This window comes from Ranitomeya imitator, chromosome 1, assembly GCF_032444005.1.
Source record: "Ranitomeya imitator isolate aRanImi1 chromosome 1, aRanImi1.pri, whole genome shotgun sequence".
NCBI lineage: Eukaryota > Metazoa > Chordata > Amphibia > Anura > Dendrobatidae > Ranitomeya > Ranitomeya imitator.
In genome coordinates, this window is record NC_091282.1 from 127,607,546 (window position 1) to 127,626,383 (window position 18,838).

Here is an 18,838-nt window from a genome sequence, read left to right on the forward strand (position 1 = left end):
CTGCAGGGAGTGTCCACCACACGGACCGTATCCTAAGGATGAGCCGCATTCTCCATAACTGTCCCAGCTTGTATATTAAACATATCCATAGGAGGCCAAAAAATTGTCCATTCACCAGCGGTACACCTCTGCTTATCTTTTATTTTCCCATTAACTGACACCTTCGACTGAAGACTCAACCATGGTGTACACAGAAACCAACGTTAATTGCCTGCAACTTTTGATCTTGATTTCCCATTGATATTTTGCTACATTTTTCACCTAGATTCTCATTTAGCTTGTGTCTTATAATGGCTGGCTGTGATGCACCGCATGAAGAGGAGTGAAATGTGGCCTTTTTTATACCTGATCATTGGTATTCTGCTCGCGGTCTTCTCCTGCAGATCTGTTTCATTGTAATTGATTGCAGCGCTCGATATGCTGCATTACAAGCCTCTGCCCACGCAGTATATGTGCATGGCCTATTTCCTTTATTCTGAAAGTTCCTTGCTACAGTTTTAGCCGGGAGGTCTCCATACCAAAAGGATACAGAACGTAGTCTTGCTGCCTTACTAACCTCAACCCTCTTATTTATTTCACACCTCCATAACTGGGCAGATCTTCATAACATCAAATATACCTTGAAAATCCGTCCGGGATTATTCTGGCTATTTTCCGCACTGCTAGAGGTGATTGACAGGTCTCTCCCTTTGTACAGGTGAGGAAGAGACCTGTTAATTACCCATAAGTAAGAGCCGGCCAGAGCTGCATCGGGCTAGTCTCATCTCGCTATGGTTGCCGGCCGGATCATCAAAGTATATTTTCTCTAAAATGCATTCAGAGGATATAACTGGTTGCAATATTTGCTGCACAATTACTCATTTCTTTGGGCAGCATGAATTGCCTGATTGGTTTCTTTCAAGGTGTACATCCAATAATCCAGAAAGCATCTTCTTCCCTAGGAGTGCATGTTTCTTGATCAATCAGTCTAAACATTCTTTTGTTTACCTGACAAACGAGCAAAATGCTCGTTCATCAAATGATCCGATTTTTAAAATGATTTGTTCTCAGCAGCACAACGTCCTGTTAAACAGGACAAGTGCTGCCGAAAAGAATGATATTCTATGCATACACCACAATGGTACTCACGATCGTCCTGTGTGCATGTAGTGCTGTTTGACTGTCTAAACAGGCGATTAAACAACTGCTGTTGGGTGTGCAAGTAACCAATTGGTGGTTTTTCATTGGCATCTGTCAAAGTGTAAATTAACCCTTAGATAGTTGCTGTAGTTTTGTAACTTTTACTCTAGTTTTCATTGACATATGGACAAAACATCTAAAGGGGATTGTGTCCTCCAGAGATGTGAGTGTAGCACCTGCAGAGTTGTTCCTGGACTTTGAACATATGAAACCGGTTTGGGTTTTAAGCTATGTCTTTTCTGGCTTTCATAAGTGTAAAGGGTACCTGTTTTTTTTTTTTAATTGTCTATTATGTTAAAGGGCTTGAAATGAACTGAACAGGTTGGTCTTGGTTAAGCTGGGTTCACATTGCGTTCATGGTGTCTGTTAGACGGACTACGTTACACCGCGGCATAAAGCGGTGTAACGTAGTCCGGTAACGCTGCCATTGAATGCAATGTCGGACACATCGCTAGCGCATGCCCACAATGGGCGTGCGCTAGCCATGTGCCGTCATTGAGTGACGGACCCCAAGACGGGAGCTGCAGAGTTTCCGGGACCATCACTGCTAGCGCAGATAGAGCTAGCAGATGCTCCATCTGCGCTAGCGCTCTGCATATACCGGCACTTACGTTGACAGCAGCTCGTTAGCGTATGTTGAACGGGCTGCTGTTTAACGCAGTGTGAACTCGTTAAGGATGAGCGTAACGTTGGAAGTTCGGACCTTAGTCCAAAGTTCAGTGGACCTTGGCTAGGGATATTTATTAAAATAATAAAAAAAATAATAAAAAAAAAGCTCACAAACTTCAAGAAACAAACCAAAAATTGTCATCTATTACTATCATATAGGCATAACATTATCTAATGAAGGCCTTCTGTAGGCTGATCACATAATGGTAGTTCTGCTTCACGTCACCTGTCTTATCTATGGCATTATTTCTGTGCGGTGTTGTGTATAAATGAGATTCTTCAGATGTTGTATTAGTCTGTACCTGATGAAGGGACCTGCGTAGTTTCGAAAGCTTGCAATTTGCCATCTTTTCAGTTAGCCATTAAAAGGTATCAACCACTGAGGACTCTCAATTCTAAATATTTTTCTACTGTAGGTGGAGAAGACAACCCATTTGTGCCTAACTTTTTGCAAACATTTGTTTTCTCTGGTTGCTTATAAAATGGAAAAATTTACGCAAGTTAGGTGTAAAAGAGTTCTACAGTTTTGCTTCTACATCTCCATGGTAACAGACAACAAACTCTCTCCGTAGGCCTGCAGTCTGTTATGTGTAGTCTCCACGTCTGGCTAACCAATCAGATGTCTGCTCACGGATGGTACGGGACTGGTTGACTGCAGGATCACCGTGTCGGTTTCCATAGAGATGCAATGCCTGCATAGAAGCAAAACAATAGAATTTTTAACATGGTCTGTTGAGCATTTGCTTACGGTAATTGTTAACTTTACAATTTGGTTGTAAAGTCTGTGCAGGTCGATTCCTAAAAGTGTTTTCCCCATAAAACTGGCGCAGAACACTTTGAAAAGTCACATGATTTTTTGTGTAACGTAGAGCTCCACAAAAATGTTTTGACTTTTGGCGTTTTCGTCCCATTTTCAACTTTCTCTCAAAGTACTGGGGCAAGAAGGGGCATGGTAGCGTTTCTTATGCCAGAAGTCTTACTTCAGTCCCTGACTAGAGTCTTAAATCTGGCGAGGCTCAGGAAGCTTATAAAATGGTATAAATTAATTTAGTGGCGTTTACAGACGAGCCTCGTTAAGGCTGGCGTGCGAGACACCATTGTTAATGAATCTGAAGTCTGTCTAAGCATCTGGCTATAACGTGAAGTACCCAAGCAACAAGGGTAATTGGTTGGGTTCATTGTAATTATTGTTTTTTTTTTGCTTTATTCTAGATACCGTATATTACTTTTTTTTTTAAATAATCTTCTTAATAAAAGAATATAGAAGAATAAAAGGTTGAAATTTATGCTGTAAATCTGTCTTCCTTTTTATTGGTACATTCCGCTGTCTTGTCTATGGTGTATTTTTCTTCCTGAATACTGTGTTTAGGAGCCCCCTGCGTATTGTCACTGATGTAGAGTGTCTTTTATGGCGAGAGGCGGGGGTCTCGTCTGGACTGGTAAATGCTTGTGATTGTGGCCGGAGAATAATTGCTCTCGGATTGTGCTTGCATAACCCTGTGCTGGCACCTGTTACTTGGGAATGAAATGAGGGTATTTGGATGCGTTCATGCATGTTATGGCTCCCCATGGATTGCAGAGTAATGGCTTCACGGATTCTGGTCCTAGAGGTTGGTCATCTGTTTCAATATTCACAATAGAAGAGAAGGGAACTGACAAATTAATGTTTGTTCAAGCCTTTTATACACGGCTCCTTAAAATGCCATATCCCCAGTGTAGGATTTGGGGGCTGATTTGCTTGTTTTGGAATGGCTGCGGAAAAGATGGAGATGCTGCAGAACGGCGAGTGTAACGAAACTATTGAAAATCCCTATTTATTATAATTGCCAGACCAGAAATAACAAGCACTTTTCCCCTATTGTGTCCCCCCATTTCCTTGTAGATTGTAAGCTTGCGAGCAGGGACCTCACCCCTAATGTCACTGTTTAAATTGTCTTAACTTGTACTGAATTTATTGTCTGTACATGTCCCCGCTTAATTGTAAAGTGCTGCGGAATATGTTGGCGCTATATAAATAAAAATTATTAGTATTGTAGGACTGGAACTAAATGTCCAATTATTGACTTTTTGACTCTTTTTGGATCCACTTCTATTTTTGGCCCAAAATCTACACCAAAGGCTTCATGTATGATTCAGGCTATGTACACATATTGTGTTTTTGCTGCATTTTTTTCTGCAGGCAAAACCTGCTCTCTTGGCAGTAAAGATGCTGCTTACAAAAAGCAGGTTTTGCTGCGTATTTATGCTCTCTTGTGCCTACTGATAAAGTTTAGTGCCCCTCCCCAAAAAAAAAAAAAGATTCAACTTCCTCAAGGTTTTTGCACCAAAAATGCAGCAAAACCTGATTTCTGCGTTTTTACGCTTACTCATTGATTTCTATGGGTGAAAAAAAGTGACATGCTGCAGATTGCATAAATTCAGTCAGGAAAAAAAAAACAATGTGTGCATGAGATTTGTGAAATCTCATAGGCTTTGCTGATTCTGTAAAACGCAGCTTAAAATGTGCATAAAAAAAGCAGCAAGAATGCGACGTGTGAACATGGCCGTAGAGTATTTGCACACGGCGTCATATTAAGGCAGATTCTCCCTGAAAAAGCATCTTATAGAATTAATATTCTGGCATGTTACTTTTTATGCCACGTCTTACAATTGCAGGGATCGGAAACCATGCTCACTCTTTGAATCCAATAGGAGAAAACTGGAAGACAATAGCGCAAAAAAGGGTGTTACCCTGATATATGAGCACGATAGGTGCAGGGATGTCCTCACCTGGCTGGGTTGTGCCACAACACCAAGGAAAGCTCAGTAGAACGGCTGCTTCTGCTCCAGGATACAAGCAACGGAAGGAAAAACCATGGAGGATGGCTCTTTAACAGTGCTGCCGAAGACACTCTATGATGACAAATGAGATCCAGGAGTCGATGTGTGGAAAATTGCGGTTTTATTAGTCAACGCTTTTCAAAGTTCACAGACTTCTTCTTCAGGACAAAACCACATATTTGGTTTGTGAACTTTGAAACATGTTGACTAATAAAGCCGCAATTTTCTACACCTCGACTCCTGGATCTCATGTTTCACTATATGGTGTTTTCAGCAGCGCAGTTAAAGATCCACCCATGTTCACTGTTTGGGTGGCATCCGCTAGGAAGCCAACTCTTCTCTATACCTCACCGTAAAAATGCCAACGGCAAAGCCGCCAGCAATGCTGCCTCAGGAAAATGACCACTGGCGGTTTCACCTGGGAAAACTTGGCGGCTGCACGGCTGTCAAAAAGACCCCATTGTGTATGTAGCCTTATATTTGTAATTCACTAAGACGTGACCCTTGAGAGAGAGGGACTATGAAATATCACTGTCACAGATGACCACTAAGATTGTGTTGATATTCAGATACGTGCAGCCAAGGACCTCAGCCTGAACCCATGTGGTCCTTGAACTCCACATTGAGCTGTTAGACCCACATAATCCTGCAGTCTATACAACCGGATTTGCTAGGAAAACTGCTGTTTCCCTCAAAATTAGGTGATTCTACGTCAAGCAGGTCAGGCCCGCAGCGGTTTCGGGCTCCATGTGAACGCATCCTTAAAATCATCACAAAATTATTTAATCAGGTGGGAAAATCAATAAACACAATGGGTGTTACCATTTATTAGTCTAGGGGCCAAACTGCACATCCAGACACTTGTATTAATGAGGCCAAACACATTCAATTAATGTTCGCAAACTTGACGCCATTTCTCACACAATGGCAGATGGGAGAAAGGAGGAGCGGGCAGTGGGATAGCAACATGCCTAATCCTTTTACTCCTCGGGCAGCTGAATTATCGGTCTCCATCTTGTAGGGAGCATATGGAGGGATGCTCGGTGCCCATCACTAGTAGTCTATAAATGCATATTGCTCCACTGTATGAGGGTTTTCGGATGACTGACCGCTATGACAGGCCAGAACTGAGATTTGCACGGCTTGTCTGCCGGATCTCTGCATCGGATTTACTGTGGATTTGTGTTCCAGATTCCACAGACATTCACAAGTGATTGAGGATTTCAGAACCTTATTTACGCTTTTCGGACACAATCCATGTGAAAGGAGAGCACGCTGTAATTTTTTTCACCTGTAGAATGTTCAGCCTTTGGCCGAATTTCCCAGATTTCCGATACGGTGGCTTTAGGAAGGGCTGGGTGATGTCGAAAAGTCACCTGAAGAATTTGTTGCAGATTGTTACCAAATCTGGCGTAAACGTTTTGCAATGTGTGAACACGGTCTCCCAGTTCAGTAAATAATGTGCTGGACTTCGCTTAATAAAGTGCCGTAAGGAGTGGCGCAGGCTGCCTATTTCTCCAGAGCTTTCAGGTCCGTTCCACTTCTCCCTGGCCTTAGCTGTGATATTATTGCACTAGGCAGGGTTTAGTGGTCCTAGTCGCCTGGAGCATACGATACACGGGGTAATTTGGAGGAGAGCTGGTAGCGGTAATAATATGGTAAATGTTCTGGAAAGAGAGTTCAATCAGATGGAAGAAATATCCCTGATGGGAAGCGCTGGAGAACGCTGCTGGAGGCGGCCGGCATCTGGATGTCTCTATTGCAGGCTGATCCCTTCCGTGCGGCAGACCCAGCAATTCTCCTTCATTCTGAATATCTATTACTGTAAGTTGGCATTAGGACAGGCCAGACGCCAGCGCACACTGATAAGGGATTGGTACTGTCATTATGCCCCAGGGCCCTAGAAAGCTAGGTACTATTACATTACTGATTTGCTCCTTTGTACAATATTGGCTTCCGCTTCACTTTGCATTACAAACGAGAGCCAAGTTCTCCAGCTACACATAATGAGGAGCTAATCCGGGACTCCCAGGAACACTCATGGTTACAATACAGAGCGGAGGGCGACGCTTCCACTTACATCAGACATTTCCCTAATAACCTGGCAGCAGCAAAAACCCAAAACAGCACTGTTATGTGGCACATGAGAAGTGCCTGAGAGCAAAAATACGCAGCGCCCTCCGATTCACAGGTCGGTAATGCTGGCACAGTAGGGCGAGATGCAAACCGACCTTCAAGGAGATATGGCACTAAATAAAGGCCGCCCTTTAAAGGGAATATCAGCAGATATTTGCTACGTCATCTGAGAGCAGCGTAATGTAGGAAAAGAGACGTATCTCTTAGTATTTACTGTGGGACACCGTGTTTTGCATGTAGCAGAGCTCAGAAAGCTGCCCTCTGCCCACATCACAGCTTTCTGATTACATTGTGTATTGACAGTAAGCTGCTAATCAGAGGAAGGGGTGTGGTTGGACCAGGAGGCTCAGGAGCTTTAGTCCGAACAGTGATAATCTCCTGCCGATAAAACATTTATTGTTTGGATACAACAGCACACAGCCTATTAAGTGACACATTTTTTAAATCTGTGTCTCGGCCCCTACCTCATGCTGCCCTCAGATTGTATAGTAAAACCTGCTGATAAATTCCGTTTAAGGCTTGTCGAAACGCGACACGTTAGCTTATAGGATTTTGTTATACTCGTGCACCTTTTTTTATGTTTTCATGGATTAACATGTATGCCACAATGCAGAAAATTAGGTAAAAAATGTTTTTTTTCTCCAGCTTTGACCATTAGAAGGTAAAAAAAATGTAAAAAATCATTTATTAGTCCAATATTAAAAGTATACACACTGGCAGCCACCAATGTCCATAAACAACGCGTTTCAGCTAAAAGCCTTAATCATGTGTATGTTTTTAATATTGTACTAATAATTGTGATTTTCTTTTTTTTTTTTAATTTTTACTTTCTACTGGTCAAAGCTGGAGAATAACTTTTTTCCTCCTATTCTGCATTGTGGTATTCCAATCTTGTGGCTTTTATTGTTGTAGGTTTCGTCATAGTCCGAACTGTTGGTATCTGAGGAACTGGACGATACATGGGTGGATTAGAAAATGTCTCCAGTTTGGAGCTTCAGACAAAGCCTTGTATACTTTGAAGAATAAGGTAAGACTTACTTCCCCCAGGACCCTTCTCATTGCCAAGGAAAGAAAAAAAACACACATTTCTGGCATGCTTTGAGACTTGTCAGTAAGGTTCAGACCACATAACCTGACGGCCAGTAGTCACATTTATGTACATGATACTATTAAGTATAAACTTATTTGTGTCCGTCTATGAAACTGCGTAAGAACTGCATGTCTTAGATCTGAGACTGGAGAACTTGACTTTGTCGGAGTGACCGTATAATCCTGCCATTAAGGGATCCTGACAGCATCTTCTGCCCATAGGAGGTTTTCTGAGTGCTTTATCAGTCTCCTAATAATGTATTTAATGATCCCTAAGCTCTACGTTTGTGTGTTTAAAAACAATGTTGAATCCTCCCTCCCTGCAGGTACAGACCATTCACAAACTGCTGTCAGTCATTGATACGACATTTTGCGCCCACAGTAACATATCCGACATCCCACTGTGTGCAGGGAGAGCAGGCAGAGAAGAGAGACGGCTTCTCCTCCCACACACGCAGGGATGACAGTCACGTTGCTGTGGGTGCAATCCCAACATGCCGTATTAATGATTGACCGCAGTCCCGGAAGCATCTGTACCCGCACGGATTCAAGATTCTTTTTAATCGCACACATGTAGAGTTTAGGTATAGAACCATTAAGAGTCTTACGAAATTCTCCTAATACCTCCTATTTTAAATCCTGATGTTAGGTTCCCTTTAAGATGAGCATGTTATGAGACTAGCTAAAGAGGGAGAGAGCTCATGAGTCAATGTGTATTCAGTCCCACTCGCCTACCAGACTGACAGCTGCAGCTTGTACTGAGCGGTGTGAGATCTCAGCAGCAGGAGGGACACTGTGGGGCCGCCAATCAGCTAGGTGGCATAGAACAATTTAATAAAGGGTTGGATCATCAAAGTGTGTATACCGGCTTCATTTGGTCTAAATGCCAGAAGGGTCCTAAACTAATCTGAATCCCCCTTCCTATTTCTTTAGTAATTTGAGTCTGACCCTCCCTCAGGTTTTATACTGCAGCTATGGGTACCAATATTACCGCCTTAGGAAGTAGTGTGCTGCTGTAAGTCCTTACTTGTGTGAGAATTTCAGAAATAATTGTCTGTTGCCTTCATAGGTTCAGTATGGCATTTTTCCAGATGACTTCACATATAACTTACTAATTGATACATTCATAAAGAATGAACATTGGGAAGGTACGGTGTGCGTTTTTTATGCCCATCTTATATACCATGTCTTATTGTTCATGTGTGTCTGTCCATCATTGCGTTACATATTACCATATTACAGCAGTGTGTGAGGTTTCCTCTCATTGTGAGACTTTTATTGATTACGCATGCCTTATTATTATTTTTTTTTAATTCTTTATTTAAGTTTTCAATTAACAGAAATAAAACAGTAAACATTCGCTCTCATGTCAAGAAATACAGGTATTTGTCATTTTATAATATGTCTAAGGATATTCATGGCAGATGGATTATACGTATGCATTCCCTAGACAGTGAAGACAATTGAGCTTACAGAACTTAGAACAAAATTTCAGGACTGCAAAGAACTAGCCCTAGATACAGTACAAGTTATGATAGAAATTTGTAAGGCTAGAGGGTGCGACGGAAGGACTAATTTACCGCGGATAAAATTGAATTCAGATGAGGTGGAGGAGGAGTGGATGGCAAAGAAAAAGGCTGGAACATGCAAAAAATAGAGTCGGGACGGTCATCGCGTCTTGCTAAAGAAAAGTTGGAAGGGCTAAACAGAACTCTTGGTAGGGAACTAGTAGATGAATTCCTCAAGGGGGTCCTCCGCCCCAAGTCCAAGAGTAGGGGACAAAAACACCTCCCACGGAAGCCAAGAATCCTTGAATTTCTCGTGAGAGCGTGCCTCCCAACTAGATAATTCCTCCAAACGATATAAGTCTTGGACTTTGAGGATCCATTCTTCCAGCGTTGGGGGAGATGTTTTTCTCCAGTGTATTGAGATTAAGTGTTTTGCGGCCGCTAATAAAATGGGTAGTAAGTCGTGTTTCTTTGGGTTAAAAGAGGAAGAAGGAAGAGAGAGCAACACCTCCTGGGGAGTTAGATCCCGTTCCATCAGGCCCATATCTTGTAAAGATATATTTACATCTGCCCAAAATTGTTTTAATTTTGGACAGAGCCAGAAAATATGCGCTAAGGACCCCACACATCGAGAACACCTCCAACACAGCGGGGAATCCACCAATCCCAAATGAAACAGTCTTTCTGGGGTATGATACCACCTGGAAAGGATCTTAAATGCATTTTCCTGCAATAGGATGCATCTGGAGAACCCATGGGAATTGGCTAGTACCCGCTGAGTTTCATGAGGGGAAAGCGTCAGACCCAACTCCATCTCCCAGGAAGAAAGATATAAGGGTTTAAATTGAGTTGAACTTTTGAGGAGGTTCACGTATAGTTTAGAAACCAGTTTAGTCTACGTTCACATTAGCGTCGCGTCGCCGTTGCGTCGGCGACGCAGCGGCGACGCACGGAAAAACGCGCGCAAACGTGCGCAAAAACTCGCGCGTTTTGCGACGCGTGCGTCGTTTTTGACGAAAATCGGAAGCACAGAAAATGCTACATGTAGCGTTTTCTTGCGTCCGACGCTAGCGTCGGAAACGACGCACGTGGCGAAAAACGCCACCAAAACAACGCACGCGTCCCCTATGTTAAACATAGGGGCGCGTCGCCGCTGCGTCGCCGACGCAACAGCGACGCACATTAGCGTAACGCTAATGTGAACGTAGCCTTAGTGATTGGAGATTTCAACCTCACTAGCAAGTCAAGCCAGAGCCAATCCGCAGATTGGTTTATCTTAGTTCTAAACGCGGTCATTATACGGTGTATATGATATTTCTGGAGAAAATTAGTAGGTTGTTTTATGGCACTGATCGGCCAATTATCAATGCAAGGTATTCGGTTTGAAAGGAACTGAGAAATTGGGGCGTCTGGTAGGGATGTCCAGAGTCCATAAATGTCTTCATAGGTAGGGTCCACCAACCATGGGATGATCTTAATTGGAATATTGTCTAGAAAAAGACAATACGGAAGCTGGTTTGGTATAATGGAACGTTTTATGGATAGGGTGTTAGACAGGATCTCATTAGATTTTATGCGTGTGCAATTAAAAGACGACCAAAGATAGAGATCAGCTTCATCCCCTAGTATAGCAAGTTCTAGATTTGTACTGAGATTTTCTGGATTGGGTTTTACCAGGTTAAACCATCTAGCAATATGTATGGCTTTGTAATAGGTTTTGATGTCTGGAAGGCCAAGACCGCCGCTACCTCTAGGAAGAGAGAGAATTTTAAAAGGGAGTCTGGCTCTTTTGTATTTCCATATAAACTGGGAGATCAGTTGGTCGGCTGAATCCGCATGCCTTATTATTAAAAGGACACTGTGATCTCGGCAATGTATGGCTTATCCACCGGATAGCTGATGGGGTCCAGTCGTCAGGATGGACTTACATCATTCACACATTGCTGGCGATGGAGAGGTGGAAAAATCTTAGAAAAATTGATGTTTAAGAGGTTTCAAATCAAAAAGTGGCTGACATAGGAAACCTCGGGAAGTAGATATACAATGTAATATATATTGTAATTGGTTAAAAGGACAGCAACAACAAACACCATACACATATAAAAGTGCTCTCTGAGTACACTGTGATAAATTGCCTAGTCTCTGCACCAGCCTGTCTGCAGAGGTTGGCACCCTGTGTATACAGGCGAGTAATGAGTCCAGATGCCCGCCTGCCCAGGTATTCCTTCCATTCACACCCAGTATGGATTAGTGTGTAAATGGTGGACAATAATAGTGATATCTAGGGCAGTCACAAACAGCCGCCGAGGAGTGGAGGCACCATTATACACATATATACACAGGGTGCCAACCTCCGCTGACAGGCAGGTGCAGGCACTAGGCAGTGTTATAGAGTGTACTCAGAGCTCTTTTATATGTGTACGATGGAGAGGTGGCCATACACGCGAGGTTCTCTCCTTTCACTAGCGTGTGAGGTGTAATACATTGCCAGCCATGCTCTCTGTGCTGTCTTCTGAACCTCCAAATAAGTGAACAATGAGCGGATATGTCAAAGATGCTTGCAATGAAACCGTTCCAATAAACCTTTAGGCTAAGGTCACACTGGGCATTTTTGCTGCGTTTGTTTAGGCTGTGTGCACATTAACTGCATAAAGTGTATGAGAACATGATGTGAGGAACCCGATTATGGTTTAAGTTTTTTTTTTGAATGTTCCATACAGGGATAGTTAGGTTAATGCGTTGAGGCAGTAGGCCAATCTGAACAAATGAGTTTTTAGGGCACGCTTAAAACTGTGGGGATTAATCTTATTAACCCGGGTAGTGCATTCCAAAGAATCGGTGCAGCACGTGTAAAGTCTTGGAGACTGGAGTGGTAGGTTCTGGTTATTGAGGATGTTAACCTGAGGTCATTAGCGGAGCGGAGGGCACGGGTAGGGTGGTAGACTGAGACCAGGGAGGAGATGTAGGATGGTGCTGAGCCATGGAGTTCTTTGTGGATGAGGATAGTAGTTTTGTACTGGATTCTGGAGTGGATGGGTAACCAGTGTAATGACTGGCACAAAATGGTACAGATCGCTTGGAAAACTCTAGCAATCTGCAAACTAATTACGCTTGTAAATCGCTAGTGTTTAGCGGGAAAACGCATGCCAATTCCGCATGTGTTTTACCTGTGTCACAGTTGCGGAATTGCCGTGGAAATTTCCGCGGCAATTCCGGACTTGTGCACATAGCTTTAATGCAATTTTTATGCTAATTTTCCTCTGCATTTTCTGCGTCTGAGATTTCAGAAATCTCATGCACGTACCTTAGTTCTTTTTGTCATCAGTATTTTGTGCTTTGCATGACTTTTTGTACATAGAGCATGTCACTTCTTTCAGCGGTTTTCACCCTTTGAATTGAATGGAAAAGTACGCTTGATAAACGCAGCAAAACCTGCATTTTTGCTGCAGCCTCTGTACTCCAAGCGGTCGGTTTTTGCTGCAGAAGAAAAAAAACGCAGCAAAAACGCCCATTGTGAACTTAGCCTAACCATCAAAGCGCATTTTCTTTTCTGCACTTTCAATTTTCTTTCTTTCCACCCAGCCCCATTTTCCAATACAGAGAATTTAATTTTTCCTATTGATCTATTTTGTTGGACCAGCTTTGGTTTTGTGGCTTGAGTTAAAGTTCCATCATTCACTTTACCAAGTAATGTGCCGAAAATGTTTTAGTTGGGGCGAAATGATGGAATGTTCACGGAATGCTGGATCATCAGGAGGTGAAAGGGGTTTCCTGGCTTTGGAAACAAAACCCTGTTCCCCAGCTGCAGTGTGTTTAAAGGGAACCTGTCCCCGCCCAGGCGTTTGTATCTAAAAGAGCCACCTTGTGCCTCACTAATGCTGCATTCTGACAAGGTGGCTCGTTTAGTTATTGTTCGTTGCACTGCAGAAATAATCACTTTTGAATTTGGTCCCTCATACCTGTGAAATCGCCAGGGAAGCAGGTCTTTCCCCCCTCATCCAAACGCCTCCCTGCTGTCACTCTGCGAGAAGGGCGCCGCCTCCTCGGCGTTATTCAGTTGTCCAGGCGCCTGCGCGGTCATATTCTGCCTTGGGCATGCGCAGTTCACGCTGCCCGACAACTGACATCACTTGATGTCTTGTTTACTGCGCCTGCGTGCACCCACGAGATCTCGGGCCGCGCGTGCACACAGGCGCAGTAACACAAGACATCAAGTGATGTCAGTTGTTGGGCAGCGCGCACTGCGCATGCCCAAGGCAGAAGATGACCTGGGAGGCATTTGGATGAGGGGGGAAAAGACCTACCTCCCTGACAATTTCACGGGTATGAAGGACCAAACTCAAAAGTGATTATTTCTGCAGTGCAACGAACAATAACTAAATGAGCCACCTTGTCAGAATGCAGCATTAGTGCTGCACAAGATGGCTTTTAGTTACAAATGCCTGAGGGGGGTGACGTGTTTCCTTTCAAAAGAAAAAAAATCCAAAATGCACTTTACTCACCTTCTCCAGGTCCAGAGTTGATTCTCTTGTATTTTATTGTCTGGAGTGCTGACATCATGTCGACAACGCTTCAGCCGGTCAGGTGCGTTTAGCAGCTCTGCGTGGCTTGTGCCATCAACTTGGATAGAGCCGTTGACATCACGAGGTCGACATAACTGCAGACAATAACAGAAGGAGAGAAAAACATAGTTTTGGATTATTTTTTGAGAGCAAGCTACTCCTGGTGGAAACCCTTTCATGGAATGTTTGTATGTAATGGTCAAACTGTGGAAGATGTGAAATGCTATGGGAAAGTGCCTTCCTTTAATAGTGTGTGTCTCAGGAATCACGTTAGACCTTTATCCTCTGTGGATTTCTCCCCACGTTGTGTCTTCCAGGAGCCGTGGCGGTGGTGGCTGAGATAATGCTGCAGGAGAGTTTCGATAACATCTCCACACAACTTCTCTCTCTCTATGCTTTGCACAAGTATCTGTCTGGAAATCCACAATTAATGGTAACTTTATACATTTTTAAGTGGAATTGTTTTGTATTTAGTGTAAATTGCATTTTTTTTTAGATTTTTCACTTCCTTTTCCTGTTTGACGCCGCTCCCAGCCATCCAGCTTAGTGTCAGCCTGAAGCGTGCCCTATGCACAGTAGTGGAGCTGTACTGCAGGATCAGGGTGGTCCGATATTTTTTTTAATAGTCGCTTAGCCTTAGTGTCATCAGTGCAATACTAAGTTCCCATGATGAGTATTTGCTGCATTTTTAACTCCGCATATTTTCCACAGCATTTCAGCACCAATTACCGTAGCTAATTAAAGCTTGTGGGTTATTTTCAATTGCATTTTAATGCATTTTTTTTTTAAAGTTTTTTTTATCATGCTTTTTTGCTCTGCAGTGTTCCTCTCCTTTTAGTATGTCATAGCGTTCCATAAATAAAACCGTTACTTAACTTTCTTTAAACTTTATTGATGTACAGATTACATGAGTTTTTACTGCAATTCCACTGCAGAAATGCAATATGAACGTGTGTTGTGTTTTTTTTTGTCTGCAGATTTTTCAAATTTTCAAGTCTGTAGGGAAAATCTGCAAATAAAACACATATTTATTGATTTCAAGGTTGCACCACAAGACAGTTTGCGCAGCATAAAAAATAAAGCACAGCAGGGAGGAGATATACAATGGCATATAAAAGTTTGTTATTGTGAACCGTTAAGTTGAAAATGAAATCTCTAAAGGGGCTAAAGTTAAAGATGACACATTTTTTTAGTATTTGACAAAAAAAACATTTAAAATTACAAATAGGAAAACGAGCCAATGCAAAAGTTTGAGCACCCTGAATGGTTAGTACCTAGTAGCAACCCCTTTTGAAAGTATCACCACTTGCAAACTCTTGTTTGAGGGATTTTCATCCATTCTTTTTTGGAAAATTCTTCCAGTTCTGTGAGATTCCTGGGTTGTCTTGCATGCACTGCTATTTTGAGGTCTAGCCACAGATTTTCAATGTTGATCAGATCAGGGGACTGCGAGGCCATTATAAAACCTTGAGCTTACCCCTTTTGAGGTAGTCTAATGTGGATTTTGACAAGTGTTTAGGATCATTATCCATGTGTAGAAGCCATCCTCTTTTCAACTTCAGCTTTTTTACAGATGGTGTTATGTTTGCATCAAGAATTTGTTGAAATTTCATTAAATCCATTCTTCACTCTACCCGTGAAATATTCCCCGTGCCATTGGCTAAAGCACAACTCCAAAGATTGTTCCACCTCCATGCTTAAGGGTTGACGAGATGTTCTTTTCCAGAAATTGTGTCCTTTTTTCTCTACACATACCGTTGATCGTTGTGTTCAAAGAGTTCTATTTTAACCTCATCGGTCCACAGAACTTGTTGAGATGTTCTTTTGCATACTTCTAACACTGAATTTTATGGTAAGGATGCAGGAGAGGTTTTCTCCTGATTCCTCTTCCATGAAGACCATATTTATGCAGGTAGACCAATGTACCACAACTCGAGTCTGCTAAATCTTTCTTAAGGTCTTTTGCAGTCATGTGGCCATTCTGATTTGCCTCGCTAGCAATAGTACAAGCTGCTCTCACTGAAATTTTTCTTGGTCTTCCAGACCTTATCTTGATCTCCACTGTTCCTGTTAACTGCTATTTCTTAATAACATTTCAAAAGAGCAACTTGAAATTGCCTTGCTGTCTTCTTATAGCCTTCTCCTGCTATGTGGGCCTTCACCATTTTCTTTTTCAGAGTGCTAGGCAGCGGCTAATTAGAAGAACCCATGGCTGCTTTTTTTCTTTTTGGCACAAGGCTATAAGGACTTTTGCATTGTCCCATTTTCACTTTTGTAATTTTTAAAATGTTAAAAACACACACACACACACACACACACACACACACACACACACACACACACACACACACACACACACACACACACACACACACACATATATATTATATACACAGACCAAAAGTTTGGACACACCTTCACATTTAAAGATTTTTCTGTATTTTCATAACTATGAAAATTGTACATTCACACTGTAGGCATCAAAAACTATGAATTAACACATGTGGAATTATATACTTAACAAAAAAGTGTGAATCATATGAAAATATGTCTTATATTCTAGGTTCATCAAAGTAGCCACCTTTTGCTTTGACTGCTTTGCACACTCTTGGCATTCTCTTGATGAGAATATACACATATACACACTAGATGGTGGCCCGATTCTAGCGCATCGGATATTCTAGAATATGTATGTATATATGCTACATAAAGGTTAGTAATGGCCCCATAAGATGCTCCGTATTAAAATATGCCCCATATAACGTTGCACAAAGGTTAATGATGGCCCCATAAGATGCTCCATACAAAACTATGCTCCATATAATGCTGCACAAAGGTTAATGATGACCCCCATAAGATGCTCCATATTTAAATATGCCCCATATAAAGCTGCTGTGATTAAAGAAAAAAAAAGACATACTCTCCTCACGTCGCTGCTCCTCAGCGTCGCCGGCTCTCTAGTAACTGATCAGGCAGAGGGCGCGCACTAACCACGTCATCGCACCCTCTGACCTGAACGTCACAGCCAGAGGACCCAGAAGACACAGCGCGGCGGTGGGACGGGGACAGGTGAATATCGCATGGCTCACCCTCCCCCAGTCCTACTCACCCTCCTGGCGCTGCATATCAGTCCCTGCATCTCGTTCGCCAGCATCTCTCTTCCTGTCTTCCTTCCTGTGCTGAGCGGTCAGTGATGCCGCTCATTAAAGTAATGAATATGCGCTCCACGTCTAAGGGAGTGGAGACGCGTGCATATTCATTTAATGAGCGGTACCACGTGACCGCTCAGCACAGGAAGAGAGATGCCGGCGAACGACATGCAGGGACTGATATGCAGCAATGACACCAGGAGGAGGAGTATGATGTCTTCTGCTCCCCCACCCTCCTCCCCCGCCGGCAATGAAAATCTCGGCTTATACACGAGTATATACGGTGTGCGTGTGTATGTATATATTTATATTTATTATAATTTTTTTTTTGGGGGGGGGGGCTAAAATACAAAGGAAATGTGTAATCTTTAACTTTAGGCCTTAGAGATCAGGTCATCAACTTTCTGAATTTTCTGTACTGTTCACAATAACAGTTATTTTGACCAGGGGTGCCGAAATGTTTACATGCTGCTGAATGTATAAATCTTACGCACTTTGTTGAAGCTGTTAGACTCTTATTTTATTTTTTTACACAAGAACCTCTGCAGTCTTTGCTGATGCCAGCTAACGTGGGTTGAATAGAGCGCGGCCTGACCTGCACTCCCTTTAGTTTAATCAAATACATTCCTTCATTTTAATAAAGGAAACAGAATTTTGTGCCAGTGCCATGGGAAGAATAACATATTGTTTGACACTTTGTTTTATGTCAAAAAAATATTTTTGCCAATTTAGTGGGAACAAGAAAGAAATCTTGGCGCATCGCTGGTGCTGGCAGGCTTGCATCAGGAGAACACAGTTGGGCTCAGTTCTCAGCTGTATGGATACACCCTGTTGGGTAAGGATCGTTTGTCATGATTAATACTCATGTATCATACTTGTTTGGAAGGGGTTAATAGTTGTGGCGACCTATAGTGTTAAGGGGACTCTCTGGTTTATACTTTTATTTTAAGCTTATTATTATGGCATTCTGTGGCTATTTGTGGTATTCTCATTTAGGGTTCTCATCCATTGGCCAGAGGCAAAAGTGGTTTCATCTTCTGTCACTCACAGAGAGGGGTGGAAAGGGTCACTGAACTGTTTAGCCACACCAAGGGTGCACCAAGCGCCTCTTTTTTGGTTTGAACAGTCGTTCTGTGCTGACCGACTCCCTTTAACCCCTTAGATCAGGGATCCCCAACTTGTGATTTGCGGACCAATGATGTGTGGCTTGTGGCTATCTGCCAGCTTGGTGCGTTGGTACAACATCTGTCAAACAGCTGTGAAGGGCAGGTCTCCAGATGAGGACTTTGTAAGAAGCTCAGAGCATATACTGGGTGGGGGGAGCTGGAGATAGAATGATGCTACCAGTTAGAAGGGTGCATGGAGCTGGATGCAATGGTGTGGTAAGTATGCTTGATGGAAGAATACTGAATAAGGGGTAAGTATCACAAGGGGCACAAGTTCACGGCGTGCTTTTTGTACAGAAGCTTTAGCTGTCTTTATACCAGGTTCTCAATGTCGCTGCTGTTGGGCGAGGAGGCACCAAATGTGGTTCTCGCAGTGAGAAAGGTTGAGCTCCCCTTCCTTAGATGTTGCAGTCAAAAGCGACCCATGGCATCATGGTCTGAGAAGCTCTCCAAGGACTGTCATGAGGACCGTGGCAGTTGCAGCAAATAATTTTTCATTATTTTTTTGTTTTTTAATCATTTACTGTAGAAATCTACATATTTGGTACTGTAGGAATCGT

General features: G+C 42.7%; 1 protein-coding gene across 1 annotated transcript in view; it reads left to right on the forward strand.

Annotated features, from left to right (window-relative positions):
* The window catches only part of MRPS27 (mitochondrial ribosomal protein S27), a 127,875-nt gene that overhangs the window by 51,786 nt on the left and 57,251 nt on the right, over positions 1-18,838 (forward strand). The window contains exons 5-8 of the mRNA XM_069750617.1: positions 7,717-7,831; positions 8,963-9,041; positions 14,281-14,396; positions 17,845-17,947. Coding sequence (XP_069606718.1) covers positions 7,717-7,831; positions 8,963-9,041; positions 14,281-14,396; positions 17,845-17,947 — 413 coding nt within the window. The remainder of the gene's footprint in view (positions 1-7,716; positions 7,832-8,962; positions 9,042-14,280; positions 14,397-17,844; positions 17,948-18,838) is intronic.